This window comes from Labrus bergylta, chromosome 7, assembly GCF_963930695.1.
Source record: "Labrus bergylta chromosome 7, fLabBer1.1, whole genome shotgun sequence".
NCBI classification, from domain to species: domain Eukaryota; kingdom Metazoa; phylum Chordata; class Actinopteri; order Labriformes; family Labridae; genus Labrus; species Labrus bergylta.
This window is the reverse complement of record NC_089201.1, coordinates 17,940,963-17,958,530: the sequence shown is the minus strand read 5'-3', so window position 1 is coordinate 17,958,530 and position 17,568 is coordinate 17,940,963. Positions and strand designations below refer to the sequence as shown.

At 39.3% G+C, this 17,568-nt stretch overlaps 1 protein-coding gene across 1 annotated transcript in view; it reads left to right on the top strand.

Annotated features, from left to right (window-relative positions):
- The first annotated feature begins 10,359 nt into the window (after positions 1-10,359).
- Positions 10,360-17,568, top strand: part of si:dkey-106n21.1 (solute carrier family 23 member 1) — a 62,023-nt gene continuing 54,814 nt past the window's right edge. Inside the window, exon 1 of the mRNA XM_065957053.1 lies at positions 10,360-10,673. Coding sequence (XP_065813125.1) covers positions 10,410-10,673 — 264 coding nt within the window. The 5' untranslated portion in view covers positions 10,360-10,409. The remainder of the gene's footprint in view (positions 10,674-17,568) is intronic.

The window sequence follows — 17,568 nt, the reverse complement described above, 5'->3', positions numbered from 1 at the left end:
GCTTGGAAGTTCATGAACCAATGGAAATGTGATTGTGTAGTCCTGTAATTGTTTGTACAGTTTGTACTTTGGAAAGGGGTTGAGAATAATATGTTCTCTGAGACAGAAACTCTGACAATGAACAATAATTGGAACAAAATGTCTAATTGTTGCCTTGTTGGCATTTCCTCATGCTAAATGGATTTTTTTCCCCAAACCATGTTCTACACCAAAGTCCGTCCCAGATCTTGTGGTGATTTATTTTCACTGTTTGTTTGACAGGAGAAAATTAGAAGTGAATAATGCATGTCATTGTAATATGAAGACACCTCTGACTTACTTCTTGTCATCAAATCCTGAGAAATGCAGTTATTTGAGCACATTCATGGGAACACCCCAAGTTTACCTTGAGTGGCTCTTTTGTCCTTAATACACATCTGTGTACGAACTTACATTACCACCACCTAGAAAAACTGCATTAGGCCTACTTGATGCTGGTTTGTACATTTTAGCACAACTGCAGAATTGCTCATGGAAAGAAAATGAGGGAGAAAAAAAGGTTTCCTAACTTTTCATTAAAGGAGCAATATGTAAGATATCTACTGAATGAAATCATAAAGTGACCTTGCTATATGATAAGACATTAAGTTAACATGTTATGTTGAAGTGCAGCAGCCGGTGTGTCCTCCTTCTGAGTTTTGATTCCGGTCTGGAATGGTCTGTATTTGTTTGGACCAGAATAGTTAGGCGATTCTATACCCGACCTAAAAAGCCTCGGCATGTTTCTCCTAAGCTCCACATCCACACCAATGGTAAAACTAGGAAACATTTTGGCAATGGAGAGAGGTCAGAAAACAGAAAGGTTTCAAGATGGATGCAGAGCTGGCTGAACACTGAAGCTTCAGTGTCTGTGACATGGCAAACTGTGTGCACTTCAATTTTAGGGAGGAGGGGGTGGGGGTGAGACAAATCTCTTCAGTGTTTGAATTTGGACTGCAGTACCCATATTAAAAATTAGGTGTAAGAATTACATATTGCTGTTTTATGTGGTAAAATTATTGCAGTTTTGTTAAGTTTTATTATGTGAAGTGCTTTTGCTTCGTAACTACCGTAAGCCTATATCAATGTCCTACTTTATAGTTAGAGTAACACATAGTTAGAGTAAGCCTAGGTTCATTGGTCTAGTGTTTCTTGAATCTAGGCAAAGTATGGTGACTAGAGAGAATTTTGTTTATAGCATTTACTCTTTATGTGAAGTGTTGTAAACTTACTGCTTAGTTAGCAAGTGAGCTAAGCAATGGCATGTGTCCATAAGCAGTGTTTCCCACAGGATTTCATGAGATGTTGGGGGGACCCCGAACCCTCTAAGGGGGTCTGGGGGCATGCACCCCCGGGAGAAAAATGTGTACATTTTAAAGTTAGATGCATCAATTTTGAGCAAAATGAAGAGGTTAAATGTATCAAAAACTTTGTTCTCTTCTAACAATTTGCTTGTTTAGTGAACAAATTGTCAAAACATAAAATCCAATGCCCATGGAAGTTAAATGGCTTTAGGCTTGGCCCATAGAGACCCTCAAGCAGGCATACTGTTCCTACTCCTCTTTCAGTTATGATTATCGCTCCTCTCCAACCACATTTGGATCACATCTCTACAACATGCTTCTATTTGATGACGTCATACAATTTGCTGCGCAAAAGCATAATTTATTAATTAATTGTAATGTTCAGTATTATAAATATAAATATTTGAGCTGAGTATTAACAGCAGCTCAAACGATTTAAGAACTTTTCAAAATCAAAACGTTCTGACGTGGTTTATGACCAATTTATATACTTTTTAATAAGCAGGGAGGGTGACATGCAGACGCACAGACAGGTGAGCACTCAGCACACATTGAGCAGTTTGGACGCCATCAGTCTGTTTACAGAGACTGCAGTCTGCCATGTAGTTCACAGGTTAACATGTAAACTGTAGAGCAGATGATCAATTTAACTTTTTGTTTCTTGTCTGTCCACTTACATGCGCAATGGCACATTCCGGACTCTCGCTCGCCCGTATAACTCTCTCTCTCTGCCTCTCAAGTGTGGCCCGCGGACCCACCTTTATCTTTAAATGCACCTTTTTGACATAATGAGGAAGAGAAACTCTGGAAAAAAGGTCTGATCTAATGTTTAGACTTAGATACAATAAGTAAACTTTAAGTGCAGTTTTTCAAGACAACAGGTGAGCAGCAGAGTTGTGGAGCTGCGCGGCGTCTTTAAGCAAAATGGATTTGGTTGCTCTTTCATAAGTTGTTTTGCAGGTTCAAAAAGAATATTCAGCTTGAATTTCAATATCTAGGTTTACAACTAGTTATGCTGCTTTGTCTGACAGGGTGATCGAACGTCTTTGTTTGTTTTTAAAAACTCCGAAACCTGCGCAGCGATTGAAAAGCTCCGAACAAGGTACAGACCGTTTTAGTGAACGGACATAAAAACAATCACACATTCCAGTGTAGGCTACTGCAGCCACATATCACATTTAACGGGGTAAACTGTACTTTAAATGTAAGAAAAAAGTTCTTATGGTTGATAATAATTCCCTGACGCTAGCATGGCAAATTAGACTATGGTGTGACAGATTAGACTATGGCGGGCCGCCACAGTCTAGTTAATTAATGGGAAACACTGCATAAGGGCTGCAGGTGGACTGACTGGACTGGGTATTAGTATCAGCATTAGCATTAACATCAGTCCATTGTAGTTGCTAACGTTAATATTAGACTGATCAGTCTATGATCATACTTAGCTGTCACTGCTAAGACACATACTTTTACCATTATTACTGACATTTGTAGCTATAAATCTATATTGTTATTTTTTTCTTGTTTCTCCATTTATCTCTATCCTTCTCTTTCTTCCTGGTTCTCCCTCTATCCCACTGTCCAAGCCCAACACAGTTTCAGCAGACGGCTGTTCAACATGAATCTGGTTTTGCTCGAGGTTTCTTAAAGGAAATGTTTCCTTACCACTGTAACTTTAAATGTTGGTTAGTTATGTGGTCATGATGGATTAATGTTGGGTCTTTTTAGATAATATAACAAAGAGTAAGGTCTTTTACCTGCTCTTTCTTAAAGCATCTTAAGATAACATTGGTTATGAAGTGCTGCTTTACAAATAAAGATTGATTGATTGATTGATATAGCCATAAAGGATACTGAGCCTCGCACACTCCCCCAGTCTCCCTGATTCATGCGCAGACATCAGCAGTTGCAACAAGTGGAGCGGTCCAAATTAAATTATAGAGGGTATGCACGAGAGGTCACAGTAGGCAGAAATCGAAGACAGTTAATACAGAGGCTGCGGCACCGGTTAGCCTAGCAGTTATGTCACATGCCCCATGTACAGAGGCTTTATTCCTTGTCACAGTGCTGCCTATGGGTTCAAACTCAACTTCGACTTCCCTTTAATGCATGTCAATCACTCTCTCCTCCCAACATTTACTGTCTGGCAAAAAAGGCAAAAATGCCCCCAACAAAGAAAAGAAAAGTAAAGAAATACATTGGGTACTGAGATGCAGTGCAAGCAATACTTCTACTGAGGGGTGTACTTGAAGCAACATTGGGGAAAGGGAAATACAGTCCGTTGAGGGCAGTTAAGCGTAAAATCAGTGTTTTCAGTGTCGCAAAGCTGGCATTCTTTTCACCGGGATACATGACAAACTGACTTAATACGTAAAGCTGACCTGGTCAAGACTAGGTAATGATTAGAGTTTGGGCTTTAAATTGGCTGAAAAGCGCCATCCTTTTATTAGTTATTACCTGATGAAGTTATCAGCAGGAAGTTGAAATCCCCCGCTTAATATGTACTGAGACATTTTGAACTATAAAAGCCACATCAACAACAACAGTTACAGTACAACTTACTGTATGCATTTATTTAGTGATGAATAAAATCTGGACCCAACCCCCACATTTTAAAGTATTCTCTTCAGCAGATCTTTCAAAAAGTAAAAAAACACAAAGAGGGTTTAGCAGCAAGGACACTGGAAAACGTTTTTTTGTGTTTGGTCCTAATACCATGCAAAGTCTGTTTAACAAGGCCACTTTTTGGAAAGACAAAAAACAAGAAGTCTGCAGGTATTAATCACTAAAATCAATAAATAATAACAATTTCTATTGGACCAAATTCCATTACATTCAATTCTAAAAACGCTATTTATCCTCGGGGGGCAAATCAAAGGAACATAGAAATCCTTTTTTTTCATGCAATTACATTAGGTAAAAGTATGTGACCTAACAGCAGGCCTATCGATAAGGTATTAATCAGCTTGCTTCACGTTAGGTAAAGAATGTCTTTATGAAATCCTTTGGGAGTGGACCATACATATACATATCAAAGCCTGAATCAATCCTTTTCACTGCACATACATGTACTCAGAGGTTTCATTAGTCACTGTCTACCAGTTTTGGTCTTGTACAAGTAAATGCTATTACAACATCATGTTTAATAGCATACACAACACGTATACACAAATCTGTACAGTATACCAGAGAATTAATACTTTGAATTTAACTGATATAACATTAAAAAGTATGTAGCTTTAATTCTTTGGGAGTTTGATGGTCTTTTTCTTCTTTCAGTAAATGGGGCACTGAAACCAAAGTTAACTTTCTCATGAAGGGGAAGTATTCCCATATCTTTGGTTCTATCACGTGAAAGACTCACCACAACATTGTTGTGAACTGTGTGAGAATCTGAATGTACAAAGAAACCTTTCAGTTCAAGTAGTGCCATGTCCAATCCCTTCAAACACATGGCAAAGAATCTCAGCAGAAACCTTTGGAAACAAAATCTGTGATTTTGCATTTGAAAAGAAAAGACAAGCGTAAAATACTAAAAGAACTACAGACCATGAGTAAGTAGCGCTTTGTCGTGAAGATGTAGGTAGTTAAAGAAATTGATAAATAAGAAAATGAAAGGGTAGCTGTCCAGGGTAGAACATTGACCGGCTTTGATCTGATGACAGATACATTGGAGATAATCCTCTCAGCACGCAGCATTTCTAAGCAAACACTTTAAAAGTTAAAGCTCCTTTGACTCAGCGCTACATGACACAATGACAAACAATGCACACAAGCCTCAGTGGTGCACCACACCAACAAGTATTGAACTGCTGGCAAACAAGCACTGCCCTGACAGGGGGCCTGAGGTGGGGTAGTATCAGTCTTTCAAGATGTCAGGGACCCTTGGCATTCTTCTCTTTGGATTTTGGAAACAGGCATAAATCTTCCACAGTGTGGGGAACTTTTCCCTTGTCCCTAAACACTCTGAAGAGGTCTTGTTCACATTAAAGACAGGTGCGAACAGCAGCAAAAACAGTTGTATACAGAGGGAGGCAGAGATGGAGACAGAGAACGAGAGGGAGATCACATAAGAAAAAAAATCTTGTCCGCAAACTGATGATTATTAATGTAACGTACCTGTAGGATATCTGAGTTTTTTCAAGAAAGTTAAGCAGGGACCCCAACAAAAAGCTAAGGAGCTTTGAAGCGTTTTTTTTCTTTTCTTTTCTTTTTCCTTTTCTACAACTGCTGTGTAATTTAGTTTGTCTAGTCTGTTCAAATTTCTCAAAAATGGTGGCATGTGAACTCCGTGAATTTCAAATTTTCTCACTAAGCTTATAAAAGCATCCGCCTGCAACTGCCCAGAGTCTGGCTCAACCTTCCTCTGTGAATGTATCTCTCATGACAACTCTCCTAACAAGCCATGACATAGGAAATAATTGATTTCTTGTTTCGTTAGGAAGAAAATTTGTTCACATTTTGCACAGTAATGTTAACCTTGCTATTAGTAGTTGTATTCATTTACCCAAAGTGTGTCCAATTCTTGAGCATGCATGGTAAAAGGGAGGACTTTCTGCTTTTGGGTCAGATGAGGTTTCAATTGCAGTGGTATTTCAGATTATATAGCGACTCAGTGAAGGGGCTAGATAACCATCCATCTATTCATCCGTAAATATAAATTTGTATCATTTAGCATCAAAATGAATATTCATTCATTCATTTCCATTTCATATATGTATTTTGAACATTAAAATACATATATACAGGCAAACAAAGCAAACAACAATGCAAGCATACTTTAATGTCTCAATGTTTTTTATTTTTGAAATAGTTCATACTTGAAGAGGGTGTAGTAACTTTAAGCCAGGGCCCAAACTTTCAAAATAAAGTAAAAGAATACAGAGAACAAGCTAAGTAACAAAATCAACAACAAATAAAATATATCACAGTCATCACTTGGTAGATGGTACAGAGCTTTGTTATATTTATGATATTGATTCTTCAATCCTATTTCTGTTCAATAAGTTGTTCTTGAAAATGTGTTTGAACTGTCCTAATGTTATACATTGGTCTTTAGGGTCACATGTTCCAAGGTGGGACTGGGGCTTCAGTTGTTTTGAGAGACAATTCAAACAGTTGGTGAAAGATGGTGTCTCAGACCAAGGGATGGTTTTTCCACCTAAATATTGATGGCCCCATGTGGGGCCTGATTAACTGTAAAAGGCAAAACATTGCGAAAGCGGTCAAAGCTAACCTGATAGTTTACAATTCTTATATAGGGGATATAGTTAGTTTATATAGGGGATATAGTTAGTTTATCTGGGAGGAAAGATTTGGTCTCTATGCTGACACCTATTTGTGGGAATGCTGACTTCATCCCGGCTAATAGCAGCTTAATTTTTTAGTTTTGGAAGTCCAGAGGAATTAAGATTATTGGAGATTTATTTAAAGATGGTATTTTCATGTCTTTTCAGCAACTTCAACTTCAGTATGGCCTTTCCAAGGAGCATTTTTTTGGGTACTTGCAGATTCGTCACTTTATTAGGGAGCTGAGTCTCCCCTCCCTCAATACTCCTAAATTAATTGTCCCAGAATCCTTTCTTATAAACTGCAAGAGCTCCTCCCATTTTATTTCCTCCTTTTACTATCTGTTACATCACAGACATTACATTACATTTCACTTGTCCAATAAGCTTGTTTAATGTCCAGAGTAAATGGGAAAGGGACCTAGAAGAGTATGAGTACATAGAAGACAACTGGCAAGAAGCTTTGAATTGTATCAAAAATGTGTTTTCTTACAATAGACTGAGGGAAAGTCAATATAAAATTCTTTATAGATTACACATAACAGCTTCCATCCAGAATAAGATGGACCCAGACTTTTCACCACAATGTCTGAAATGTCTCAGAGAGAGAGGGGACTATATTCATCTTTGTTGGCAGTGTTAATACATATCACCGTTTTGGTCCTGTATAGCAAAAGAGTTTAGTGGCATTTTCAAAACTAAAGTAACCAAGAATCAACTCATGTTGTTCAGGCAAGCCGTCCATCAACAATCCGGTGGAGAGGGGGTTGTTCTCGCAGGCCGTCAACCAACGATCTCGAGGAGCCTAAGAGAGCTCAAGAGCTCCCAGGAAAGTAGGTGGTTAGTGACTGAAATTTACAGATAGATACATGCAGTATGATGTACTGTATATGCACAGAGAGAGAGAGAGGAGCTCAAGGTGCCAGTTCCCCCGGTAGACTAAGCCTATAGCAGCATAACTAAGAGCTGGTCTACACCAGCACTAACTATAAGATTTATCAAAAAAGGAAAGTTTTAAGTCTATTCTTAAAAATACAGACTGTGTCTGCCTCCCGGACCTCGGCTGGAAGACGATTCCAGAGGAGAGGAGCCCGATAACTGAAGGCTTTACCTCCCATAGTACACTTAGAGACTGTAGGTACCACTAGCAGGCCTGCATTCTGGGACCGTAATGTCCTTGAAGGGTAGTACGGCACTAGTAGCTCCTTAAGATAAGATGGTGCCTGGCCATTTAGAGCTTTGTAAGTGAGAAGAAGGATCTTGAATTCTATTCTAGATTGTATAGGGAGCCAGTGCAGAGAAGCCAACACAGGAGTAATGTGGTCCCTTTTCCTAGTTCTAGTCAGTACACGAGCTGAAGCTTTCTGGACCAGTTGAAGAGTATTTAGAGACTTACCAGAGCACCCTGACAAAAGAGAATTACAATAATCCAACCTGGAGGTAACAAATGCATGAACTAGTTTTTCTGCATCATTTTGCAACAGGATATTCCTGATCTTAGATATATTACGAAGGTGAAAATAGGCTGTTCTTGAAATTTGCCTGATGTGAGAGGTAAAGGACATATCTTGATCAAATAGAACCCCTAGATTCCTAACAGTGGTGTGTCGTTCGTGAACGGTTCGTCCAAAACGAACAAATCATCTGGGTGAACGAACTGAACTGAGTCACTTACTGAAAAGAGTCGTTCATTTCTCAACTTCAGTTGCGCTCTCCTCTCTCCCGTCTCGTGTCTCTCTCTCTAGACCGCGAGAGTCGCTCAAAGCCCGCCCTCCCTCTCCCTTTCATGTCAGTGAGACGTACTGACTGAACCAACAGGACGGAGTCCGTCGGGAGCTCTGTGTTGCTAAAGCCCGCCCCTACTTCTCCATCTCATGTCTCCAAAATTGAGGAAGTAGAAAATATATTTAGGTGTCACGAAAATGTATGTGCTTTTAATAGCTGCTGTCAGTTTGCAAACGGCTTTTATATCCAACTTAATTTCACTCAGCTGACTGTTTTAACATCCACTAACGATCGTGTTTCAGTCAGTACAGTGAGTGTGTGACTGAGGCTGGTGACTCGCAGTCTCGCTCGTTCACGTTCAGTCAGTGATTCGTTCACTGAACGTGCTGTCCAAGTTGTAACGTGACTTTCACCAAATGTCAGCTGGGACTGTTTTCCTTTAAGGACAATTTTAAGTGGGGTTGTATGGGGTTCATGTGAATCAAGAGGGCCTGATTCACAAATGGATTGCGTTGCTTCTGAGCTCACAATACCTGTGCATATGAATCCAAAGGTCATGTCTAATTCACAAAACACACGCAGGGGTTAAATGCACCCCTTACTGCGCTTCTGTGTCTCTGTGCATCGGTGATGGTTGTGCGTATTTAAATAAGCTGTTACACAGTCATTTTGGGAAAAAAATAACTATCCTGTTTGTACACAAATAAGCATCGTTGCAAAAAAGGCGTCCATTTCCCAAACACTGGCGCTGGACTGGAGCATTAAGACGTCTGCTGCGACCAGGTGGTCACTGTGGAGCAGTATTTATAAGAGATGTCACACTCAACAATCATACTTTCCAGTGAACACTTTTCTCTGGTGACAATACAATACTTTATTTGTCCCCCAAATTTGTCGTCACATCCTTGTACAATCATTGTTAATGTATGTGGGGTTATTGACTGTATGTGGGGAACCAGGGTTAGTGTTACCCATGCCTGGTTACCTCTAGTACATAACAACATAATACAACACGTCTTTACGTGATCATTAAACGTGCTTAGATAACAAGACAGGCGGACTTGAAGGGGGATGCGCAGTCGAGTTTGCATCCGCACATCGAAGAACAACACAGAGAACATGACAGCTACTTTACTGACTTTGTGTCTTATTTTGAGTCATGTTAGTCAGATAGAGCCACAACACTCTGGGATATCTCCATAATGAAGGCTACATGTTGTGTACCTGTACTTGTGCTCGTGCATGAACTGTACCGTGCCGATGCACACCTCTTCCAAACATGCCAAGGCCAAATAAGTGTACCGTGCTTGAGCACGGGTCAGTTTGGAGCACTCACACTAGTCAAACAAACTGAACTTTAAAAGTGAAGCGTGCTTGGGCACGGTACAGATTGCACAGTGTGAGTGCGCCCTGAGTGAATCATGGCCTGAAGCCTCAGGAGATGCCAGTGAGCTTGGCCCCTTTTTGGAGAAACCAGTCAGAGTGCCGGCACAGAAGTGATACGGCTATGCATACAAGTCCATTTGGATCACATCATTTAGCCAATTCCTCTTACAATGCCCCTTAAAAACCCTACCCCTTAGAAAAATAGGTGACAATATCAAATGCACAGGAGAGAAATGAACTGAATGCTGTAGGATTTCAACTTGGCATGAGGAATGTTTTAGGTGAGTTAATGTGAGTCACTGGATCACAAAGACTTTCTTGTTACATAAACTGTCTCTAATCACAATGTCATCCTACTAAAAGTATCATATTAAGGTGATGCGTGACCAGATGTTGCTATTTGTTGAACAGGTGAACTGCTGTTTCTTAGAAACGTGTAAAAACGGTCATGAATCTAGGAAAACTGGGGACTTAGATCCTCTAGAGCCAAACACAGAGACCCTTATTCTCAAAATGCTCTAATTCTAAAGTTTTGACAAGAAATGAGCATTTTAATGGGTGTGACAAATCAAAGATGCATGTGACAAACGTGCTTGTCTCCTCTCATAGGATCCATCGTCACACAACAGCAGGCACATGACCGCAACTCAGAGTAACTAAAGCTTACACTTATACTGCCTAGCGGCTAATGTTTCAGGACCCGAGAGCAGATTATAAAATAACCCAGTCCCTGTTTTTTTGGCTCAGTTTTCCTGTTGTGAAGTGGTCGGTCAGTCGCTCACGTTGCCCTCAGTCACAGTTTTGCCCCAACCCTGTGTGCTTGTGTATCTGTGAGGAGTCCTGGGAAGCAACTGTACAACACTTTGCCCTGTTGAACAGAATGCATCTTACTACAGAGGAGAAAATAGAGCTGGGACTCAAGGAGCAAGGAACAGTCAACCCTGCATTTGTGGTAAGTGAAGTCACCTCCTAATTATCTTGTCATTAATTGATTTAAAAATAATCAAATAGTCAAACAACAGGGGGAGATGAATACAAGTACAGGCACAATTTTGTCACGACAAAGTATCATACTATTATTATTATTTAGCTTTAACTTACAGAGTATGCTTGTACACATGTACACAAGTGAGTGCTGCTATTTCTTTCATTACACCACAAAGAGGTGAATTTTAAGCCACAGTGGAATGTGAAATGACGGAGCGTGCATGCAGACCACAAACCACGGATATTTCAGTTGAATCGATTGTATGGCTTCCAAATATGTGGTAAAGTTCAGACCTGAGCATAGAGGAGACGGATAAAAGAGCCTCAAGTTAAAACTAGAAATGCTTTTATGTTAAAAACACAACCAAGAAACAGAGAGTGAATTAAGAGTATCACAGCCGAGAGAGACAGAGAGAGTTAGTGTGTGTGTGTGTGTGTGTGTGTGTGTGTGTGTGTGTGTGTGTGTGTGTGTGTGTGTGTGTGTGAATTGTGAAACGTCCGGCTGCATGGGGTTGTGCAAGTGTACACAGCTGAGCTCAGGGGTTGATGTTTCCCCTTTTGCTCCACATCCCAATTATCTGAAGAATTTAGAAAAAATGGGATCCCCAAACAAACAGGGCAGCTTTTCAAAGCAGATGAGCAAACACATGAGTCTGTCCACACCTGCAGAATAACACAGGCAAAGGCATTTGGTGCCATTAATTATTATAATCCTTGTATTGTGTACTACCTGACACTCTTATTTAAAAGCCCAGCAAGAGATTTCCACCCAACAATGAATTCAAAGATCTGGATTGAGGGTTTGTTTGTTTAATACATCGACGAAGCTTCCTGACATTGGCATCCATGATACATTTTAATGCGTCATCTTACGGCTTTGATCACGTAAATATATTTCACAACAACCGTTTTCTGTCAATCTGTTTAACCCTTTAGATTGATTACCATCCAAAGCAAGGTTAATTGAGTTCATACTTTGAGGTAATGGATCTGTTGAGACTATTTTATGCAGTAAAAAGTAAAGTAACCCAATTCACAGAGCTTTACAGTGTATTGACCTTCCTATTGTAGGGTTTTCCATAACAGTTCTGGCTTTGTATGCTAAAACAATTTAAATTAAAAAATGTACTTAATTTTAAAAATACATTTAAAAAGAAAAGGTAACGCACAGTAAAATCCTCCACCAGGGGGCTCTCAATAACAAAAGATGAAGTCAAGGCTGGCACGGGAATCATCGGACTGATTTTCTATGCTAACCCCAAGATACGTCCTGTTACAACTATAAAATTATAGATTTAGCTGGTTTTGATAGCTGTTGGAAATATTTGAGGTAATGTAAGTACTCAACAAAAAATTAAAGAGAACATAGGTTTAGTCAATTTTGAATTATTAGATAGATATTTAAATTTAAACATTGTCATCAAATTCTGTATTTCTTTCCTTTAACTTTAGGCTTACTTAGTTGCATTTTTTATTTTCATTTTAAAGGCACAGTGCATATTAATCAGTATTTCTTTTAATATGCCCCAGTTAGCTAAAAGGCTAGTTTCCCTAGTCCTGGCCAGATTTTAGAATATGTTCCCTAAAAAGAACAAAAGAAAACAAGAAAGGTGAAGAGGGAAAAAGACTGTCATGAGGGTGCAAGCAACACCTCACACGACACCTGCCACATAAGGATGTGATGTGCAATAAATAGAAACAAATGAAAGAGTGCATATTAGATATACCGCTATACTATGATGCTCTTTATGTCTAACACAATAGATTCCCCAGAGGAAATCTAAAAAGCTGGTTTGTTTTCAGTACTGATTTGGGCTCAGTTCACCTGAGGGAAGCTAATAGCTAACTCTAGCTGAATCTGACTGCATTCAAATGCTGTGAAAGAATGGACAGCACACCAAAGTGTCAATCAGAGGGGTATAACGTACACATGCTGAGTGAGAAAACATCACTTGCTATAGAAAAACATTTATTTGCTAAATGTAGATGTGGTTATTGCAAATTATCACATTGTCATAATGATGGCTTTGTAATTCACTGCACAGCCCTGTTTCAAATTTCCTGTGTGAGTTTTGTTCTGCAGTATCGAAACACAAGAACATGACAGATATAGTATGGGAGAAATGCCATGCTTTATGTATTCAGCTTAAAAATAGCAGCTAAATGATTTAAAGCAGAAAAATGTGGAAGCAGAAATCTTCATGTGATCTTGTCATCGAGACCAAACAGTTAGTGCAGCTAGATTAGATGGTAGATATCAGCTGGATGATAAGGCAGATATGTGGCAGAATACATCCCACCTTCACTGTGCATATAAAGGCTTTTGTTGTATTGTTTAATTCATGTTCATAACCTAAGCACCCGATACACAAGATGTGTTTTCTAACAGGGTAACATTAGGACATCAACAGGGCAAAAGCAGTTTAAGGAGAACCTTCATATCTTTGTTATTTATCTTACTGATGTAACAAGTGAGCTTTTGTTGTGAGTCCAGAGGAAATCCATTTAAGGTTTCAGGTATCAGAACAGGATGAAGATGGAGGCTGAACTCCAAAAACAAAGACTCTCTTCACATGGAACAAAACCTCTTACTCTGTCTACATGGCTAACATCTCCTATGGTGGACTGTACCTGGGAACATTTTCTTAGCAATGGTTGTTGTTGAAGTTGGTGATGGGTACTGCACAAATATGGGGGCGTTGGTAGCCTGAATCTGACCTCGGCCCTTTGCTGCAAGTCGTAACCGACTCTCTCCACCCAACATTTCCTGTCTCTCTTCAGCTGTTCTATCCAATAAAGGCAAAAAAGGCCAAAAAATACTGCACTAATATTATTAGTGATTATCCTTTAATGTTATTTATTTCAAATTAAACTGATTGGGGGAAAGTGATGTTTTCTTGTGTAGAGAAAAAGAGCACTAAAACAATGTTATGAAATCATATAATGCAGACATATTGTTTAGTAAACTATACAACCAAAATCAAAGCAAGCAAAAACCTCAAACCTTATCATGAGTCTTTCAAAAATATATCAAGTTTCAATACGTGTTAAGTTTTAAAAGAAAAGACATGACATCTCATTTCAGGAAATTTGAGAAAACCTTCTGGCTGCATGTACAGCCAGTTTTACTCATTCCAAGCTAGCAGGCCCATTTCTTTTGGAAATGAGATGTTTATCTGGACTTGTCAGATGAATGGGGTTTATATTCAGTGTAATTACATATTTTTGAAACTGAATTAGATTAATTTGGCCTTTAATGCTAAACGCATAGCCTGGGACAGAGGTTGCAAATTGGCCATGAAACCTTTATGCATGGCATCTACTTTGTAATTTATATAAGACATTTAAAGTTAGAGATTGAGGTAAGATTGAAGTTCTTGCAATGAGGGAACTTTCAATGTATGATCATTTTGTGGGCATTTGTGTCAAAGCTGTCTTTTTTTTTCCTGATCTTGTCCTCTAAATAATAAAAATATAGACCTAATCTGACCAGTAACTGTTTATTTGAAGTGAATCTTACAAACGAAGGGCATGCAGAGGAATCCTATTAAACCAAGTTTATTTCATAACCACTTACAAACACATGACAAAGAGATTGTGCCAAATAATAGAGACTGTGTTTCCACTAGATGTTATGGGGATCATTAACTTGTTTGGCCTCTTCTCCTGTGGTTACTGGTGTGGTGAGAGCCACTAGATGGAAGCACATGTCCATGTAATCACTGAAACAAATGTCTGTGAGTGCTACCTGCTGAGAACTAGAGTTAATCAAAAGCAGAGAGGAAATGTGAGACAGACATGTGTGAGTGGTCAGTCCAGTGTCATTTTTCTCTTAAGTGGAAGATGCAGCAAAAATGTTTGCTGAATACACTCTTGTTTCAGTGTCAAGGCTGCAAAATATGGCAGAAGAGTGCGGATGACATCTTTTGTGCTGGCCCCAGTCTGTGCTATTTGATGGATTCAGAGAGTAAGGGTGCACTCACACTAGGCTCCTTTTGCCCCGTGCCGTGCTGAAGCATGATTGTCACCCCTCCCCAGTCCTCCGCCGGCCTGCACTCACACTGCTCCAGGCCCAACCAGGCCTGAGCACATGACCTCTGTACATACGTCATCATAGGTGTGGTAGCTCTCAAATAGCAGCCATAGACTGTATGATGGTGAAGGTGATTTTTTTCTTATAATGGAGAGCCACACAGAGAGCATGACTGTAATTCTACTGACTTTGTGGTTTATTCCTCGATTATGGAAGGCGGGTATTGATTGTACGTCATGTCCATGTTGCATTCCTGTGCTTTTATTCATGCATGAGCAACTGTGCCAAAGCACACCTCTTCCAAACGTGCCAGGGCCAAGGTGTTGTGAGTGTGCCCTAAGTAAGTCTGTACTGGATTGCTACAAATGCATTAACACTTTTAAAGAGCAACCCATTGATAAAAATGTGGTGAAAAAAAAACAGAGCCCAAAATGTTACATTTAGAATAATATAGTATCTTCCTTCTGGTTTTCAGGATTAGACATTTTCTGAGGTCAGCTCCCTCTTAACACAGACCTCATGGGGCGGATCAGTTTACAAAGGGCTGTTCAGTGCACAAACTCTCTGGAGGATGTTTCTGTTTGATGTCTGAGAAAGTCCAAAGTTGACACCAGTGTTTGAAATGTGACAGGGGCATTCACAGCTGGTGGTCTAAAAGGACGTTTGGGATCAGAGTGACTTTGCAGGAACATGTATTACAAAAATAATGATGATCTTGTAATAATGAGGATAAATAAAGACTGTGTTAGCTAGATCTAGTGTATGATGGCCTTTTTTGTTGGTATTTTATCAATGAAAAAAATTAAATGTATGACCATTTCTGACAGCAGAGTATCTCTTTTTTCTTTTGTGTGGGTCCTGTGAAGGGGCTCAGCCTTTCTTAGATACAAGTAGAGGGCTCCAAAGACAAAAAGGTTTTGATCCACTGCTAATTCTACAATTCATTGAGCAGACGCTTTTATCCAAAGCAATGTACATCAGAGAGAAAGTACAACACAAGCAAAGATCTAGAAAGGAGGAAACAATGTCAGTGAGTGCAAACGAACAGGTTTAAGCCGATCTGTCGATTTTGTCTTCTGATAAATAAGAAAAGGACAAAAAGAAGCTGGGTATAAAGACCATAATTAATGTAATGTTTAAAGCCACTTGTATGACAGTGATGTCCAACATTACCAGGCCTGAGCGTACATTATGAAATCTATTTATTAAATAAAAATAAACAAACCAAAAGTGTGTTAAAAGTTGTTAATTCACCATCACTTTTCAACCTGGGTTGAGTCACGTTCTAGCAATTTTTCTTCTCCGTCCATTGGAACTTTCTGTCTTCAGGCAACTCTCTTGTTTTTAACTGTTAACAGATACTTCCCTCTTTGTGTGTGCATGGCATGCAACTCCTTGTAAAACCTCTGGGAAAGATAACATATGCTTTGCAGTCAGCATGCCGTAAATCACTTCATCTGACCTGACCCCGTGGTCCTAAAGGCAATCCCTCCTTTCAATGTTCACCTCCATTTTCCACATGATGTATTGGCTGGATGTGAGTGAGTCACTTGATATATGTGTATTAGACAACAGCTAAAGGAAGAGGATCACTAAGTGTCCCTCATATCCTACAAATATTGTTGATTTGAACATAGATATCTGGCTTTTTTAAATCTAAATGATAAAGAACTAATGTTATTCCAAGAGACAAAAGTCTGTTCGATTCAAATATGTTTGTTACACTTTATGACCTGACCTCCTCCTTCTGTCTTTGGATACAAGGATGAAAACCAGAGCTTCTACACACCAGCTGGCAATAGGACACCAAAAACACATCAATTTGTCTCATATCTCTTTTATTTAACTTGCCCTTGGGCTTACTTTAACATTTATACGTCAAAGACGGACTTAAGTAGAAGAAGAAGAATCTCTTTCAAAGATAATATTTTCAATACTTGGTGTTGGTACATATATGGTTGGTAACTGTTGTGCATGTTAAGGGTGTGTAATATACCATAACAGACTAGACTATGTTTCAGCAATACAGAAATAACTGTGGCCTTGATCTACCAAACTGCAGAAAGTGCCAGAAGGAGGCATTTTATTAGAGGCAGGACTTTAAATAAAAGTATCTCTGTTAGAGAAGTTTAACTGTTTGTAGTTTAGTACAAAGTGAATATTTTTGAACAAATACCATTTACTGAAAATGTACTGTAACAGCTGCCATCTGCTGTTGCTTGTGATTTTAGATGTTATCTTTTCAGGCTTGTGGGGATATTTGACATTACCCTATTTCACGGTCGCGAGTATATTGAATCATCCGAGGCCTTCCGGTTTAAACTGCCCGTGGGGAAAATGAACATGTGAGTGTCAGTCCATTCGTGATAAAAATCTCTTTCTTTGTGTCTTCTTTTCTCATTGTAGAGCACACCATTAGGGCTTTCATATTTGCAGAAAACTTTGAATTTTTGCACATAGATGTGCCTAAAAATGCACAGGACACTTGGAAAACACACTGAAGGGCATATAAAACCCGAAAAAGCATAATATGGGACCTTTAATTATGGCGCGTTCGAATTTGATAACTCCATTGTGCAAATGCGAGGGGAGAGGGTGACACTGTAGGAGAGTGGAGGCTGAGGTGTGGCTGAGGTGTCGCCAAACAGTAGATTGCTTTGGTTTCATGCTGGTGCTCAAGGGCCTTTTATATCGAATTTACCTAAACAGAGGACACAATTAATAATCTTCACAAAAGGTGAATTATCCTTGACGTTACGATTATGGTTGAAATGTTAAATTTGTTGACACAGTAGTGCTGGGTTTCAGGTTGCAGGTTGTAAAACGG